Source organism: Cyanistes caeruleus, unplaced genomic scaffold (assembly GCF_971803275.1).
Source record: "Cyanistes caeruleus unplaced genomic scaffold, bCyaCae1.hap1.1 HAP1_SCAFFOLD_151, whole genome shotgun sequence".
Lineage (NCBI taxonomy): Eukaryota > Metazoa > Chordata > Aves > Passeriformes > Paridae > Cyanistes > Cyanistes caeruleus.
Window position 1 is genome coordinate 239,860 of NW_028255945.1, and position 14,861 is coordinate 254,720.

General features: G+C 48.6%; 1 protein-coding gene across 1 annotated transcript; it reads right to left on the reverse strand.

Moving 5' to 3' along the window:
• Positions 1 to 1,461: 1,461 nt before the first annotated feature.
• Positions 1,462 to 7,499, reverse strand: LOC147645872 (serine/threonine-protein kinase PAK 3-like). The gene is made up of 8 exons (XM_086874169.1): positions 6,696 to 7,499; positions 6,160 to 6,249; positions 5,592 to 5,760; positions 4,055 to 4,118; positions 3,310 to 3,358; positions 2,819 to 2,931; positions 2,109 to 2,226; positions 1,462 to 1,686 (listed from the first exon to the last, which is right to left on the reverse strand). The coding sequence occupies exons 1-8, from the start codon at positions 7,116 to 7,118 to the stop codon at positions 1,462 to 1,464; spliced, it is 1,251 nt and encodes a 416-aa protein (XP_086730295.1). The 5' UTR covers positions 7,119 to 7,499.
• Between the last annotated feature and the right edge of the window lie 7,362 nt (positions 7,500 to 14,861).

Consider the following 14,861-nt stretch of genomic DNA (forward strand, 5'->3'; position numbering starts at 1 on the left):
AAAACTCATCCAGCTTATTGTCTTGTTCTTGAAAATGATGGTAATTGGAAGAAAAGAAAGGAAATGCAGCAGGTGTTCCTCAGGGAAGGAAACAAACCTTTGGAATCTCATTTTCAACACAGACACATTAAGATGCCTCCACAAATGTATTGGGTTGAAAATGCCTGTTTGGGCACACAGGAGCCACCTGCAGCTCTGTCTCTCAGCACTCTGAAAATTTCAGGTTCCCTTATGTGGCAAAAGGAAAATATTCATGGTGAAATCAGAAGTGTCATCCCTGTGGTAACCCTGTGCTCATTGGATTCTCAAGTCAATGCATTAACGCTGTGCCCATCCCAGAAAGTGCCAGGAAACAAACAGGAGGTTTTGGCAGGCTCTCCCCGTCACCAGGCTCCAGCTTGGTGATATGGAGAAAGTGGCTTGGGTTAGGAAAGAAGGTGGTCACTGAGTGTCCCAGCAGCACTGCACAAGAAGCAGAAGAGACTCTGGCTTTACAGCCTCATCTCTGGGTTTCAGACAAGTTTCCCTGTGAGAAGAATGGGGCTGCACTTCTTCTCTCAAAAGCACTGTTTTAGAAACTTGGTTTGGTTTGAGTTTCTTTGCTTCATTTCTGGAAAGATAACAGCAGCTCTGAGACGCTTGTTTCCTATTCTTGGGGCCATCTACGCAGCCAAAAGAGCTGGAACGACTTCTAAGGCAAAGCAAAATGCTGCCTGAGAATGGAGATGGTTTGGGCGAGGTAAGGCTTGAGTTCCCCCAGTGCTGCAACCAAAGCTCCAGCAGATGCTGATGTGCTGCAGGGACATTTGTAGAAGGGGCCTTGGTGGAAGTACTTCCAGCAGATGGCCATGGGATTTTGTGCAGTGAGCAGAGAACACGGGACAGGTGAGAAAGACAGCGGGATCAGAGAGTATTTGCTCCTTACCGATCGAGCAGTGAAACTGTCATAAGGAGTTTTTTGTTCGGCCATTTCAATTGCCACAATTCCAAAAGACCACACGTCCACTTTGGGGCCATATGGTTGACGCTTCACCACTTCAGGTGCCATCCACCAAGGAGTCCCGGTCACCGAGCACCGCTGATTTTGCTCAGGGGTGAGCTGAGCAGAAAGGCCAAAATCAGCTGAGGAGAAAGCAAAATACTCTTTTAATTTTAATACTGTCAATTAGGAAACCAAGCCAGAGAATTCCCCGGTAGAAGTTTGAGAATGTGCAGTTGAATTTCCTGGACAACACTCCCTGCTCTGTTTCCTTAGGGCTTTAGCCAAGGAAATATGAATTGGCTACTTCAAACATCCCCCCATTTCTTACACTTCCTCCAGCAGTGCCTTTTGTTCCCCTGAAGGTTTAGATTGCAGCTCCCTCCCTCTGGAAGGAACACACACAGACACACACAGAGCAATAGCACTCTTGGCTGCTTGTGGTTCCTTGTCATAGCTGTGTGCACACTGCAACTGTGCCTTCAGCCCACAGCAGGGGGGACCCCTGCACTGCCAGCAGCAGCATTTTTGGGGAGCTGGCAGTCACTGAAAGCAGCCCCACACCCCCCATTCCTGGAAGGCTGAAGCTGAGCAAGAATACACTGACCCAGCTTGACAGAGCCGTCGGTTCTGAGAAGGATGTTGTTGCTCTTGACATCTCGATGGATCACATGGTTGGAGTGAAGAAAATCCAGTCCTTGCAGGCACTGAGAGAGAAAAGAGAACCGGGGGGCAAAAAGTAGTGCTGTGAGTTCATCGTACAAGCAAGGAAACAGCTGTGGAAGGTTCCCTTTGCAGGGGAATGGGGAGGAATGGCAGAACACAGCGCCATTGAGAGCAAGAGCCTGCTGCTCCCACAGTAGCAGAGCAGCACCTTTCTCAGTGGAGAACTGCAAATGCCAATGCATGAGACAGAGCTAGAATACAAGAGCAGGGGATAAGAGTACAGGAAGTGAGTCCAGTGAGTGTAGGGGCACTGGCAGACAGTTCCCTTGAGATGCTCTTGCTTGCCCATAGCCGAGGAGCAGCACAGAAACCAAGCTTGGCCCATGAAATCACTCCCATTCTGAGCCCCTGTTTCCCAGACAATGCAGCTCAAGGCCTTGGAAGCACAGATGGGATCCCTGACCTCCCGACTGACAGCTGCAATCTCTCCTTCAGACATTTGAATCTCGTCGATGAGATCTCTCAGAGTGCCTCCGTCCATGTACTCCATCACCAACCAGAGTTCCTCATGCACAAGGTAGCTGAAAAAAGGAAACAAGGCCATGCAGGTGAACATGCACGGCTAGCTTGGTTTTTTGCTTGAGTCTTGTTTCTGGGTCCCTTGGAGACAAGGGCAGAAGTAAAGGCATAGACATTGCCTCTAGGCTGTGCAGTGTTTGCAGTCTGTGCTGTCTCAAGGAGAAAGGCAGTTTAGGAAGAGCCCAGATAAAAAACCTGTCACGCATGGCATTTCTGGAAATAAGCACCTAGTCTTCCTGGCATGCACAGCAATGGAAAAGAGGGGCAACAATGCAAGGGCAATCCTCTCTTGGATGGTTCATCAGCATTTAAGAAACTTGAAAAACTCAAGCCCAAAGAACTGTGGAGCCAATGAACTTAGAAGGTATTGAATTCTTAAGATAGGGCTGATGCAGGGTTTTGAACAATGTTCAGTCTGCATTTGCCAGGGTGGATTCATGCAGACAAAATGCAGTCTCTTCCCATCCATTGGAGATAAGTAGAGATATAATCATTAACAACTCTATTTCCTGCCAGTGACCAAAGTGGGTTTTTAAGCTCTCATGCTTGTAGTATGTAAAGAAACATTCAAGGGATAGGACCGTGACCACTCACCTGGCTAAGTAATTCACCACCCTGGGACTCCTATTACTCTCCATGATCCTGATTTCATTCATGGTTAGTATCTTCCTACTCACTCCTTGCACATTTATTTTCTTTATGGCCACCTCAAATGACATTGAAAAGGAGTAATTTAAGAAAATTGGTAGCATGAGACCACAACACACATGGAGCAAGTGATTTTGGAATGGCACAGCCAAGCTGTGCCCAAGTGCCTTGTGATTAGACCTCATCACTGGAGTAATTAGGGAGTGACATTGCAACAGCCCATTTCTCTGCTCCCTTGGGGGCCAGTTACAGGACATGTGGCCACTGGCGATTTGCCTTGTCCACAAAGCCTGTTCCAAGTGCAATTTGCAGGCTGGCTCCAGTCTGTGCTTCTTGTGCCTTTTCAGCACAGCTCTACTCAAAGCTCCAGCCACAGCTGTCAGCAGTGGGGAAAGGCCTGGAGAGCAGCAGAGGCTGCAGGGGCTGTTGACATTTACCTCTCCTCCTGTTGCCATGTCAAGTGCTCTGGAAACCTCTCCAAAACCCCTAGAAACAAAACAGCAGCAAAGAAAGGAGAAGCCATTTAGATCTTGCACTGAAAGCCAGTCCAGACAGGAGAGCTCTGCTGTAAATGCCTAAAAGCTGCAGGTTGCAGGAGGGGTCTGCCAGAAGGCAGATGATGCATTTTCCCCTCAAGTGCCTGGGCACTGGGCCTGTTCCTGAAGCCTTGGGCTTTACTGCCTCAGCTCCAAAAGGCAGCTTATTCCTTCATCTCGGCTATCAGCTTCTAAACTGTGCAATTCTAATCCTGAGCACGGAGTATTTCCTTTAGCAAACTCTTGGAGAGAAATGTTCCTGAGAACTGTTATCTGACAGCTCTCATTGGGGGTAGGTTGTGCTTTCAGGCAAGCAAGATTCTTCTCCTTTCATTAGTGTGGCCAGATGATTTGGAGACATCCAAAAATGTGAAGGAAATGAATCCTGAGCTGTCCCACACTTGAGAGACAAGCAGATTTACCAGGTTCTGTTCCTTGCTGCAGGCAAGACCTTGGCAGCATGGAGATGTCTTTGACAATGCCTTCTGAGCACACTTGACAAATTCTGGCCAGTACTGAGAGATGGGGCAGACTAAGCCCGCTGTCTAAACATGTGGACAACTTGTCTGACTTCCCACTTGATGGATATTCCACCAGTGAAACACCTGGCCCATGGCTGTGTAGAAGTGACTGTGGTTGGACTCACCCGCTGCCAAGACTTTCCAGTTCAATGTATTTTGTGATGGGATTTTCCTTGTTCACCATCCTCCCTGAGGGAAACAAAATGCAAGATGCTGACTTTCAGGCAGAGATCTGAACTTGCAGGAGATGCCAAAGGCAGCCCCGCTGTCTGGGGCTCTGAACCCTCTGTGGTCAGCTGGGCAGCAAGCACAGCAGCAACAAGACAGGCAGTTGTGCAGTACAAATGGGCAGCAGAGAGACTGATTTTGTCCAGTCCTTGGAAGGAAATGAAGCACAGAGGGCACAGCAGGGCACAGCACAAGGCTGGCAAAGGCCAAGCATGAGCACTGACAAGCAATGGCAAGAAGACACAGCCAGCCTGAGCCCCTGACAAGCTGTGGCCCCCGTTCAGGACACACCAGCATTGCCTTGGAGATCAGACACAGCCAGGTGCAGATCAAGGCCCTTTTGTGTCCCAGCAGGTGAAGGTAGACACCAAATCAGCTGGGATCTTTTCTCAGCCCCACCAGGTCTTTTCTGAGAGCACAGCACTGGCAGCTGTTATGGGCAAGAAGCAGATTAAATGGGTTGTGCTGCAGAATCACAGAGGGCTTGATGTGTTTTCCCAGAGACTGATCTGAGCAGGGCTTGGGCCAATAGGTAGGATTCTAAGAGTCATGGGAATGGCTGGGAATCAGGGATGAAAACGTGCCATGGATCTGAGGAATACACAGCACAGGGGCTGCAGGCTCGCTCCTGAGAAATGCCTGCAGTGCTGTTTTATCTGATCACACCATGTGGATGTGTCTCTTGGACACATCTTTAGAAAAATAAAACTAGGATATTAATTACAGATTGTTATACAAGTATCTGTTTCTTCATTGTGGGCCCAATGAAAACATCTCTTGCTCTCTGTTTCTGCTGTCACCTGATGTTCTTTCAAAGGAGTCCTCACTGACAAAAATACAGCATTCTCATAAAAACCTTGTAGATGTAGTAGAGGCAATAAAAACAGTCCTAAAAATGACACCAGTAAGACACATGGGGCAGAACAGCTCTTTCAGGATGGAGAAAAAAAAAACTACCAAAAAACCACCAAAACCAAAACAAAAATCTATAAAAAACACCACACAGAAAACAGAACCACAACAAAAAGACAAATCCCAAATCAGTTTCTGTGAAGTCTTTTGGTGCTGACAACAGGTGGGAAGTCGGGAGTCTAAGGAGAATTTAGGAATTAAATACTCTGTTCAGTTTGGCCACTACCACACAGAACTTGCATAGATCATTTGCTAGGCCACAGCCTCCTGCTGATCCAAGAACAATTCCTGCTTCTGCCTTTAGTGGCAAGGGAATGCCAGGCAAAGCCGAGCCAGTCCAAGCTGCCCTCAGAGGCAGCAGGAGCAGCCAGAGCGCTCTCTCGCTGCCTCAGAGCACAGCAGTTCCTGTGGGGAGTCCTAAATGTCTCTGGGACACCAAAGTGAGGAGGATCATTTGCTACAGCTCTGCTGGCACGTGCACACAATACACTGTCCCTCAGACAAGAAATACACCAGACGTACTCAGTTGCTCCACGAAGTCTCCCAGGCTCTCCTGGAGCTGAGCAGCAGATGTGTCACTGCTGGAAATGGACAAACTGCCCCGGCTCCACTGCTCAGCTTGGGCAACAAAGGCTCCTTTAGATGCAGCTGCTGCTGCTGCAGCAGATTGAATGGAAGAGCCTGTGTAGATCTGCGAGAAGAAAGGAGTTTGTGTCAGGAAGCTGGCTGGCAGAGATTACCCCGAGTTCCCTTTTCAAATGCAAGCCCTTAGGAAGTTGCTGTTAGCCACATGCAAAGCTCATCAACTGGATTTTTTGGATGCCCACTTCTGGAACCAAATGGTCAAAACCCAAGGTTGGTTTTAATCAAGTTGATGGCCAGTTTCATATTCCATTTTCCTGGATTTTCTCAAGGATGACTGCAACAACGACCATTCCACTTCCTCCCACGGATCCCTTTCCCCCTCCAAGGGCTGCAGACACATTTGCAGCTCCTTGTTCTAATGTTGGAGCTCCTCCCCCTCAGTCCTCTTTTCCTGCACCATCTTCAGAAGGTGCTCAGCCTGCAGCACTTGTGCTTGGGACAGTACCTGTGCCTCCCGCCGACCTTGGGGCTCTTCATCAGCCGGCATTTGCTGGAAGCCTTCGCAGGCTGCCAGGTGAGATATCAACACGTCCACCTCAAGTCAAAGAGAACAAAGCAGTCAGAGACCACAGCTTGTCCCTGTGTGCCAAGGCTCATTGACTGTGAGCAAAGGGAAAGAGCAGGACAGCAGCAGATTCACCAAGGCATACAGACAGCTTGCAGCTTGTATTCCAAATCTGTCTGGGGGACTGTGTTCACTTGCAAAAAGCCCTGAAGAAACAAGGAGAGCAGGAGCAGGCCAGCAGGAATCCCTTGAGATGAGTGCTGGCAAAAGGGGCAAATGACTGGTGCCACTGTCCAGGGCAGCAGCTGAGATTGAGCACAGCAGGAAATGTCCTTCCAAGCAGCTGGGATAGACACTACAGCAGGATGGCACTGAGAGGCATCAGCCCAGCCCCCTGCTGCTCTGCAGAGGAAAGGCAAGAAGGGCAGAAAGCACCAGACTGCAGTGACTGCTGTGCCTATCGCTCTTTCACTCACTCGATTTTCTAGAGCTTCTTGCTGCTGAGCGAGGAGATCTAATTTCTCTTGGATGATTCTCCTTTCTTCCTCCAGCCTGTTCTCTCTTGCCCTGATCCTAGCCTCAGCTTCCTGCAGCTCTGCCAGAAGCTCCTCCTCGGAGGCCTGTGAAGAGCGACAGAGAGGAATTTCCATGAGTGGAGTGTCTGCCTCACTTTCACTCACCTGGTTTCGTTGATTTCCTCTCTGCCAGTGGAGATTCATCTCCTCCTCGATGTTTCTCCTTTCTTCCTCAGGCCTCCTCTTCACTGCCATGATGGCCATCGGAGCTTCGGGCAGCTCTGCCTGGGGCTCTGCCTCGATGTTCTGTACACACAAATGGAGAGCAAGTGCCTGGGAGCTGCCCTTTTCAGGCCTGCCCTGCCACTCCTGCCCTTCTGACATCCACACTCTTGTTAGAAATCCTGCTCATTCAGGAGACAAGGATGTGTGCAATTGGATCCTCTGCTGCAGCTCAGAGAGCCTCTATGGCCACCTCAGGATATGGAAGAGGACCAAGGTATTTCTCCTCCCTCTTTTGTCAGCTGAGAATTCTGAGTGGCAGTGACAGAGATCCTCAAAAGGCCCCACCAACAAATTAATTGACACACCCCTAGGGATGCCAATGAAGGAAGCCATGTGTCATGTAATGCATGTATGACCAAAGTCACCAAAAACCACCTAAACCATGGAATTGTCTCACCTCACTAGGACAGGCAGAAATTTATAGGTTAAACAGGGAGTGTCAGGACAGAAGAGGCAGGAGGAGGAAAACAGCTCTGAGGAGAAAAAACAACCATCTCTAAAGGGGTTCTTAGCAACAAAAGACAGCACTCAAGGACTTGCAGCTTTGCCCCCACACTAGGCTCCAATGCAGTTTCCAAAGCTGCAGACTTCACCACAAAACGTATCAAGAGAAACTTGCCACTTGTGGATTTTGCCTCAGAAGAAGGGTTCAGAACTACACAGTTTGTTTCTTTGGCCACACAGGACAAGAATGGCCGGCCACAGCTTCATGGACAACACAATCATCTCCTTGCAGCTTATCAAAAGCCAAAAGACAGGTGGCCTAAAAGACTCTGCAGAAGTGAAGAATTACTCAAGGAAACTGCAGAACACTTCTCCAGGTCATGCAGAGGTTTCCAAAAAGGGACAGCAAACAAAGCAAGCCCTGTGAGCCCCAGAAATGCCGTGTGAGCCCTTGGCCATGGCTTGGCAGAAGCCAAGAGACAGAGCTTCCCTGAGCCAAGCAGCCAGCTGCTCACCCGCAGGCAGCAGCGCTTTGGGGCCTCAGCACGACGGCTCAAAGCCCAATTTCCAGCTGCCACGGGATGGGGGAATGGCTGGGTGCTGGCAGGACTCCAGCACTCAGCATCCTCAGCCAGCAACAGCAAGTGCTGGCTGCTCAGAAACTTGCAGCTCTGCCTTGCACTAAAGACAGCAGCACCCAGCACTGGCACTTACTGTCTGGGCATGGTCAGGCTGGGCTGTGACCACAGCTGGAGGCTCGTGCTCCTTTTGCTCATTTTGCTCCTCTTTGGCCTCTTCTCCAGGAGCAGAGGGAGCCACAGCAGAGTCTGCTCTTGCTTCTGGGCTCTGTGGACAGATGGTGGAGTTAGGGACAGGCAGCTCCTATCATTTAGAACCTTATTTCTATTCAGCTCTATTTCTACAACCAGCTCTACCAAGCACAAATCATCAGCTTTGATAGCAATGGGATTCTAAGTCTCTCCAAGTAAATTAAAATGGGTTAATTCAGCCAGGCTGCAAATAGCTCTGAATTAGAGAGTTCACCCTGGCTACTATCAGCAAGCAACGTTCTCTCTGCAAATCTGAGCTTTGAGTTCTTTTAAAGCTCTGCAATGGAAAATTAGGAAATAGCCAACAATGCCTTTGCTATTGCTGTTGTAAACATGGAAATGGATCTTCTTTCAGCCCACCCAGCTGGCCCTCTGCACTCTACTGCCACAGGCCAAGCTCACAGTTCCCTGCACAATTCTGAAACACCAGGAGCATCAAATGTTCCTTTCTGACTCACCTCAGGATCGGCACCTCTGAACACACGGCTCAGATGACCTGCAGTGGGCAAGGAAAAAGAACCAAATTCTTTGAGAAAAGAGGAGAGAACCGTGGCCTATTTAGAACAGCATCTGAGAAGATCTCCTAGTCTGCATTTTCAAAGGTGTCCTGCTTGACTGGTGTGGTTTAAAGCAGCAACTAAAAAATCACTAGAAAAGTTACTTATTTCTTGCTGTGAGATATGGATTAGAACAAGAGCAAAACAGGCTTAAAACTTAAATGGAATAAAGAAAGTTTATTGACAAAAACTACAAGAATAAGAAACCAGAATAAAACTTCCAGAACAACCCTTTTCTCCCCCACTACCCAACCATTCCCTTGTTTACATGACAACATGGAGACAAAAAACTTTGGATCTTTGGTGTTTACAACAGTCCCAATTCCTGCTAGAGTCTTTTCATCAGTCTTTGCAGAGAAACAGAAGTCTTCTTCTGCTATCTATGGAGTTTTTCACATGAAAACTATCTTTCTTCATAGCTTTCTATTTCTCTGATGCCAGCTGCCCAGAAATCTGCCATCAGTTGTCTCCTCCCATTTCCCATCACTCTGAGGTGTGTTATGGGTCATGAGTCCAGGGATGTCATTTTTATGAATGAGTTATTCAAAGGCAAAAGTTCTCTATCTGTTTTTCTGAGCCCCCCTGGAAACAGAAGTTTTCTTTTTTGCTTCTTAAAAGACACAAATCTTCAACTATTACTTCTCCCCCTCTGTTCCAGCATCTCACAGTGTCACAACTACTTCATCATTTGCTCAAAATCCACACTTGGAAACTCTCCATTCCTCCCAATATACTCTGTCATGAATTAAAGGAGATTTTTTCAGAACACTACTGTCCATGCCCATAGCTTTAACAGAAAAATATTTCAGCTTATTAAAGCATCTCCTTCTTTCTCTTCCCCCTCTAAATTTAATTTGTTTCTTCACTCTCTTTGATGGGTTGATGGTTGATCACTCCCTCTCCCTCTCTCTGGAAAAAAAGGATTAATCTGCAAGTCTCATGCAGGTAGTAAAAGAGTTAAAATCTTGCTAAAGCTGCAGATGTTGATGGTGTCAGGTTTCAGTTCAGTGGCAGAAACTGCAAACCAAGTCAGGCTGGCCGGCTCCGTTTCTCCCCCCACCCCGCCCTCTGCAGCCTTGTCCGGCCTGGAGCGGGGGAGGAGGCCGAGACAGAGCCCTGTGACCTCGTCAGAAGCCAGAAACCAAAGAGAGCAAGAAATTCCCGGCCTCACATCTTCAGGTGGTGTTCACAGGTTGATCTCACTTCTCAATAGTTAAAACCGCTGCCAATTCTCACCCATGGCCAGGAATTAGTCAGGAGAAAAAACTCCCATCAGCCTCCAGCAGTTTCAACTTCCCCAGCTCTCAGAGCTATCTTAAAAGTAAAGTCACCCCAAGAGATTGAGCCAGCAAAGTGAGGAAATGACAGACTCTGCTGCCACAGGCTCTCCCGTGGAGGGAACAGAAGCCCTGCAAATGCTGCCCGCAGCCCCCTGGCTACAGACACCCCGTGTTTTGCTGAAGGTGTTGACAGGAGCTTTACCAAACCAGGGGCATCCTCATGGTCTTTGTGTTTCAATAGCAACCCGGTCACTAAGAAAGAGCAGGGAGACCTACAAAAGCCAGCTCAGGTTCCAGCCAGGGAAAACCTCTACTTACGTGCCAGGTTGGTCAGATAATAGCCGGAGTAGCCGATGACATAAATGGTGCAAACGGCAACAGCGAGCTGCTCCATCATTGTAGCACTGCTGTGCCAGTTTGCACACTCTGCTCCACCACAAAAACAAACAAGGCTCCTGTCAGTGTGCAGCTGCCCACTGACAAACGCCTCAAGCAGGAGGATGCTCCTGCACTGAGCAAGCCCAAGAGCTGCTCTGAGCCTGAGGCCTTCCGTGCACCAAGGCAACCTTGGGATGTCACCACGACAAGGTGGCATCCATGCCCTGACATCACAAAGCCAATGCTCTGCGCTGCTCTGGGAATTGATGCAGAGCAACCCAACCTTCCCTACAGCAAACACAAAATTGCCTGGCAGGTTCTCCTCTGTCACAAAGGGTCACAAATCCTTTGCTGGGCTGTGGGAAATGACAGAAACTTCCACAGATACTGAAGGGTTTAATTTACAGCCTTGGAAGGAGCTTGGGTTCATGCAATGCTAAAGGTTCACAGACGTTGAGTCGAGAAATCATAAGCTTATGTTCCTATAGCTGCAAGTAAGAATATGCCATAAGTAAATAAGAAACTGCATTGAGTGAGATGGTGGAGAGATTTCAACTGTAATTGTGTGATTTTATAGAGTAAGCTATGAATCTAAATATTATCCTAAGAAGCACATGTGTGTAGGTGAGCTAGCAGTGTATTGGGTGAAAAGCAGACACAGTGCAGCAGAACTTGGCAAAGGTGAAAGGTGATTAAGTAATAATAAACTCCATGTCAGCTGTCCATTGGGCCAAAATGTGATATATTGCTGTGTAACAAAGAAACTCGTGACTACCTTTGAGCTATGGCCCACTTGTTACCCCTCCAAAATCTCATGCCTTCAGACTGAGACCTTTTCTGATGCATTCCAGCAATAAATCGACTTAACAGCACCAGTGGTCCCACCGCTCATTATTTACAGCCTGACAATGGGCCAAACCCTGTTGTTCAAGAGATCCAAGAGTAACTCCAAGACTGCTCTGTGGAGAGAGAAAACAAAGAGAACTTGTCCTAAGAGAACAAAGGTTGCTCCTCAGTCAAGGCAGGATGGATGGAACAGAGTTTCTAAAATGTAACAAGTAGCAGAAGCAGAGTAGTTTGCAGAAGAAATTGTTATACAAGCACTTGTCCTAGGGAAATAAAACTGATGTTGCTAATATGGAATTGATCATGACTATTATTCCTTAGCAGCCATCTGAACATTTATACTATTGGCTATCCAGGCTCACACTATTCTAACCCAATAGGAAAAACAGCACAAAAGTGATGTACACTTGTAATAAATGTTTCCAGATATACCACCCCTGGGGACCGTGCATCGTTCATGCGCTGCAGTGCCCCAAGCACCCACATCCTGCCCCACAACTGAGCTCTGAGGTGGGACTAAACCAAAGGAAATTGGGATTTTGGCCACTGATGCTTCTGACTAAACCCAGGAATGCCTGTTCCTGTGCCAAAGGAACTGCACAGCCATCAGCCTGCTGCAGCACTGCTGGGGCATCTCAAAGAAGCATGTGGGCCTGTGCCTCACCCCTGGAGCCCCCTGGGCACATTTGTGAGCCACAGAGATGAGGCTGCAATGGTCATAAGGAAAGAGAAGAAGAAAGTCACAGAAGAATGGGGGAAGATGTAGGAGATGGTGGGAGGAGGAAGCCAGAGGGACCAAATGGGTAACTTTCATCCAAATTGGGAGCTATGAGGCAGGGACCCAAGAGATGTGGAATAGAGACCCCATCACCTGTGACTTCCTTTCTCAGCTGAAAAGAAAAAGAATAGAGAAATAGCTGGGTTTTAGCTGTGTGTCTAGATATGAAGCCACGTTACGTTTTTGAATGGCTCCACACAAGTTCTTCAAGTTTTCTCCAAGCCTGCAGGTTCCCCTGCCCCAGGACCACCAGTGGCCAGTTTTGTTGGTTTTGCATGGGTTAAATTTTGGTGAGGAGGGAAGAAGCCAGCCATGGGAATGCTATTTCTGCTAAAAGGAGCTGCTAAAAGCTTTCTCCATGCCTGGCAAAACCAATCACTGTCTGGCTCTGAGAACAGGCCCATTGCTAAGCCAATTAGAAAAGCTGGAAACACTTTGATGACAACAGATTTAAGAGAGGAAAGAAACGTGGGAAGCTCTCTTTCTTTCTGCCCTCCGAGGGGTGGTGAGGGGGCACCGAACCCCTTCCCAGCAGGCCATCTGTGGTGGTTTGGCATTTTAGAGATAAAAGCAGAAAACACCCACAGAAGTGATTTCTCTGAGAGCGGCTGCTGGGAGTTTCTCTCTGCTTGAGATCAGGCCAAGAGCTGGCCAGTTCTGAGAACTGACAGCATTTTGCAGCACTGAAAAGTGAGATCACCTTTGTGAATAGCACCTTTTAAAAGCTCCAGCTGGGGAAGTTGTCTCTTTTTGTTTGCAGCCTGGAAAGGTATTGGAGCTGTGGTGTGGCTGGCCCTGCTCCCCACGGCCTGTGTGGCCTGGAGGGGCTGGGCTGGAGCCCAGTGGCTCTGGGCTGGGGGGATGGAGACTGCGGGACTTCCCCCGGCCCCAGGCCAGGCCGGGCTCTGCTGTGGCCCCTCCCGGGAAGCCCTCCCAGTCCCATTCCAGTGGGGTGGCTGAAGCCCTCCCCAGGGGGACCCCGGCCCTAAGCTGGGCCGGGCCACGGCTGCTGACATCTCGCCCATCCCCGCCATGGCCTGCACAGACGGCTCCAAGCTGGAAACCGTCCCCTGCCTTCCAGGGGCTGCTGAGCTGAAATCCCACACCAGGAATGCCTGCCACACCTTGGGCCACATTTAACCCTTTCACTACACAGATGAGACCTGCAGCCTTCATCCCCTCTCCAGAGAGCGCAAAGTGGGAGCGATCGACACGTAAAAGACAACATCAAACATCAAGGTCAGTACGAGGAAGAGTCAAGCCTCAGGTGGAAGGAGAATGAGGAGATGCTTTAATGAGCTGAAATAGTCTTTTGCTAGGGCCATGGAGATGGACAATAACATTCTGAAAAATAACTCCTTTCATTAATGAAAGAGTATTGGGGGGAATGAAGGATTCAAAGTGTAAATCTGAGCAAAGGTATCCATTGATGAAGCCAAGCAGGTGGTGGAGTATCTGTGATCCCATGAGATGCGTGAACAGAGAGAGAGAGATGAGAGCTGATGAAGATCCTTTGTCCCCAGGGAGAGAAGAGGAAAACTTCTGTCCCCAGAGATGATCACCAAGACAGATGAAGAGAGTAACTCTTGAATCTTTAAAATAATACCCCTTGAGTTCATGGCCCGTGAACACACCTCAGAGTGGTGTGGAAATGGGAGGAAGGCATGATGGCAGAGTTTTGCCCTGGGTGGCTGCTATTCATGGAAAGGAAAAAGCACAAGAAAAGTCTTTTCTTGTGGACAACTCTCCATGGAATAACAAGAGAAAACTCCTCTCCCTACAGATACTGATGAAAAGGCTATCGTATAGTTGGTACTGCATTAACATCCCAAGTTTTGTCCCTACACTGTCAGTTGAGAAAGGAAAAAGTTGGTTGGGGAGAGAAAAGGTTTCTGGAGGTTTTATTCTGGTTTCTTATTTCTTATAGTCCTGTTAATAAAGTTTCTTTATTCCTTCTAACTTTTAAGCCTGGTTTTCCCTTCTCCTAATCCATATCTCACAGTGAGAAATGAGTAAGTGCCCTGGAGATTTCAGCCAGCGCTAAACCCACCACATTATTTAGTGCATTAGCCAAAAAACTCAATTTAGCGAATCTCAGCCACTGCACCAGGCTGAAGCTGAGGATCCCCAGCCAAGCTCAGAGGGAGGAGAACACAGCATTTGTGGGATCCTTTCCAGTCTGACTTGCTTTAGCTGGAGCCTGGGGGAGGAGAGAGCAGGAGAAGGGTTGGCTGAGTCCTCTCCCCTCTGCCTTGCCCTTCTCTGCTGGATCCTCAGTTCATCCCACACCCACCCCAAGACTCCATCCCCATCCTGCTGGTGCTGATGGGATTAAAGGAGATAAAGAGGAGATTAAAAAGATAGAGAGGAGAGAAAAAGAGAAGTTTAAATGCAATTTAAATATGAAAGAAATACCTACGTTAGTGAGTGCTGAGAGTTCCAAGGGAGCTGAAGGGTTTGCGAAGGGCCAGGAGCCTGTGAAGGGCTCAGGAGCTGCTGCTGCCGGGAGGGAGGAAATGCACCAATGGCTCCCAGCAGAGTCTGTGCTTTGAGGCTCTTTCCCAAACAGCTGCAGGAGGGAAAGCAGCTGAGTTTGGAGGAAGAGTTTTCTGCTGAGGTTTCCTGTTTGGAGCTGTCACAAGCTTGAGCTGCTCAAGGGAAAGGCGGCTCTGCTTCCAGCAGGGCCCAACTGCCCGGGAGCACAACTTGGTTCCCTGGCCCTGAGCCAA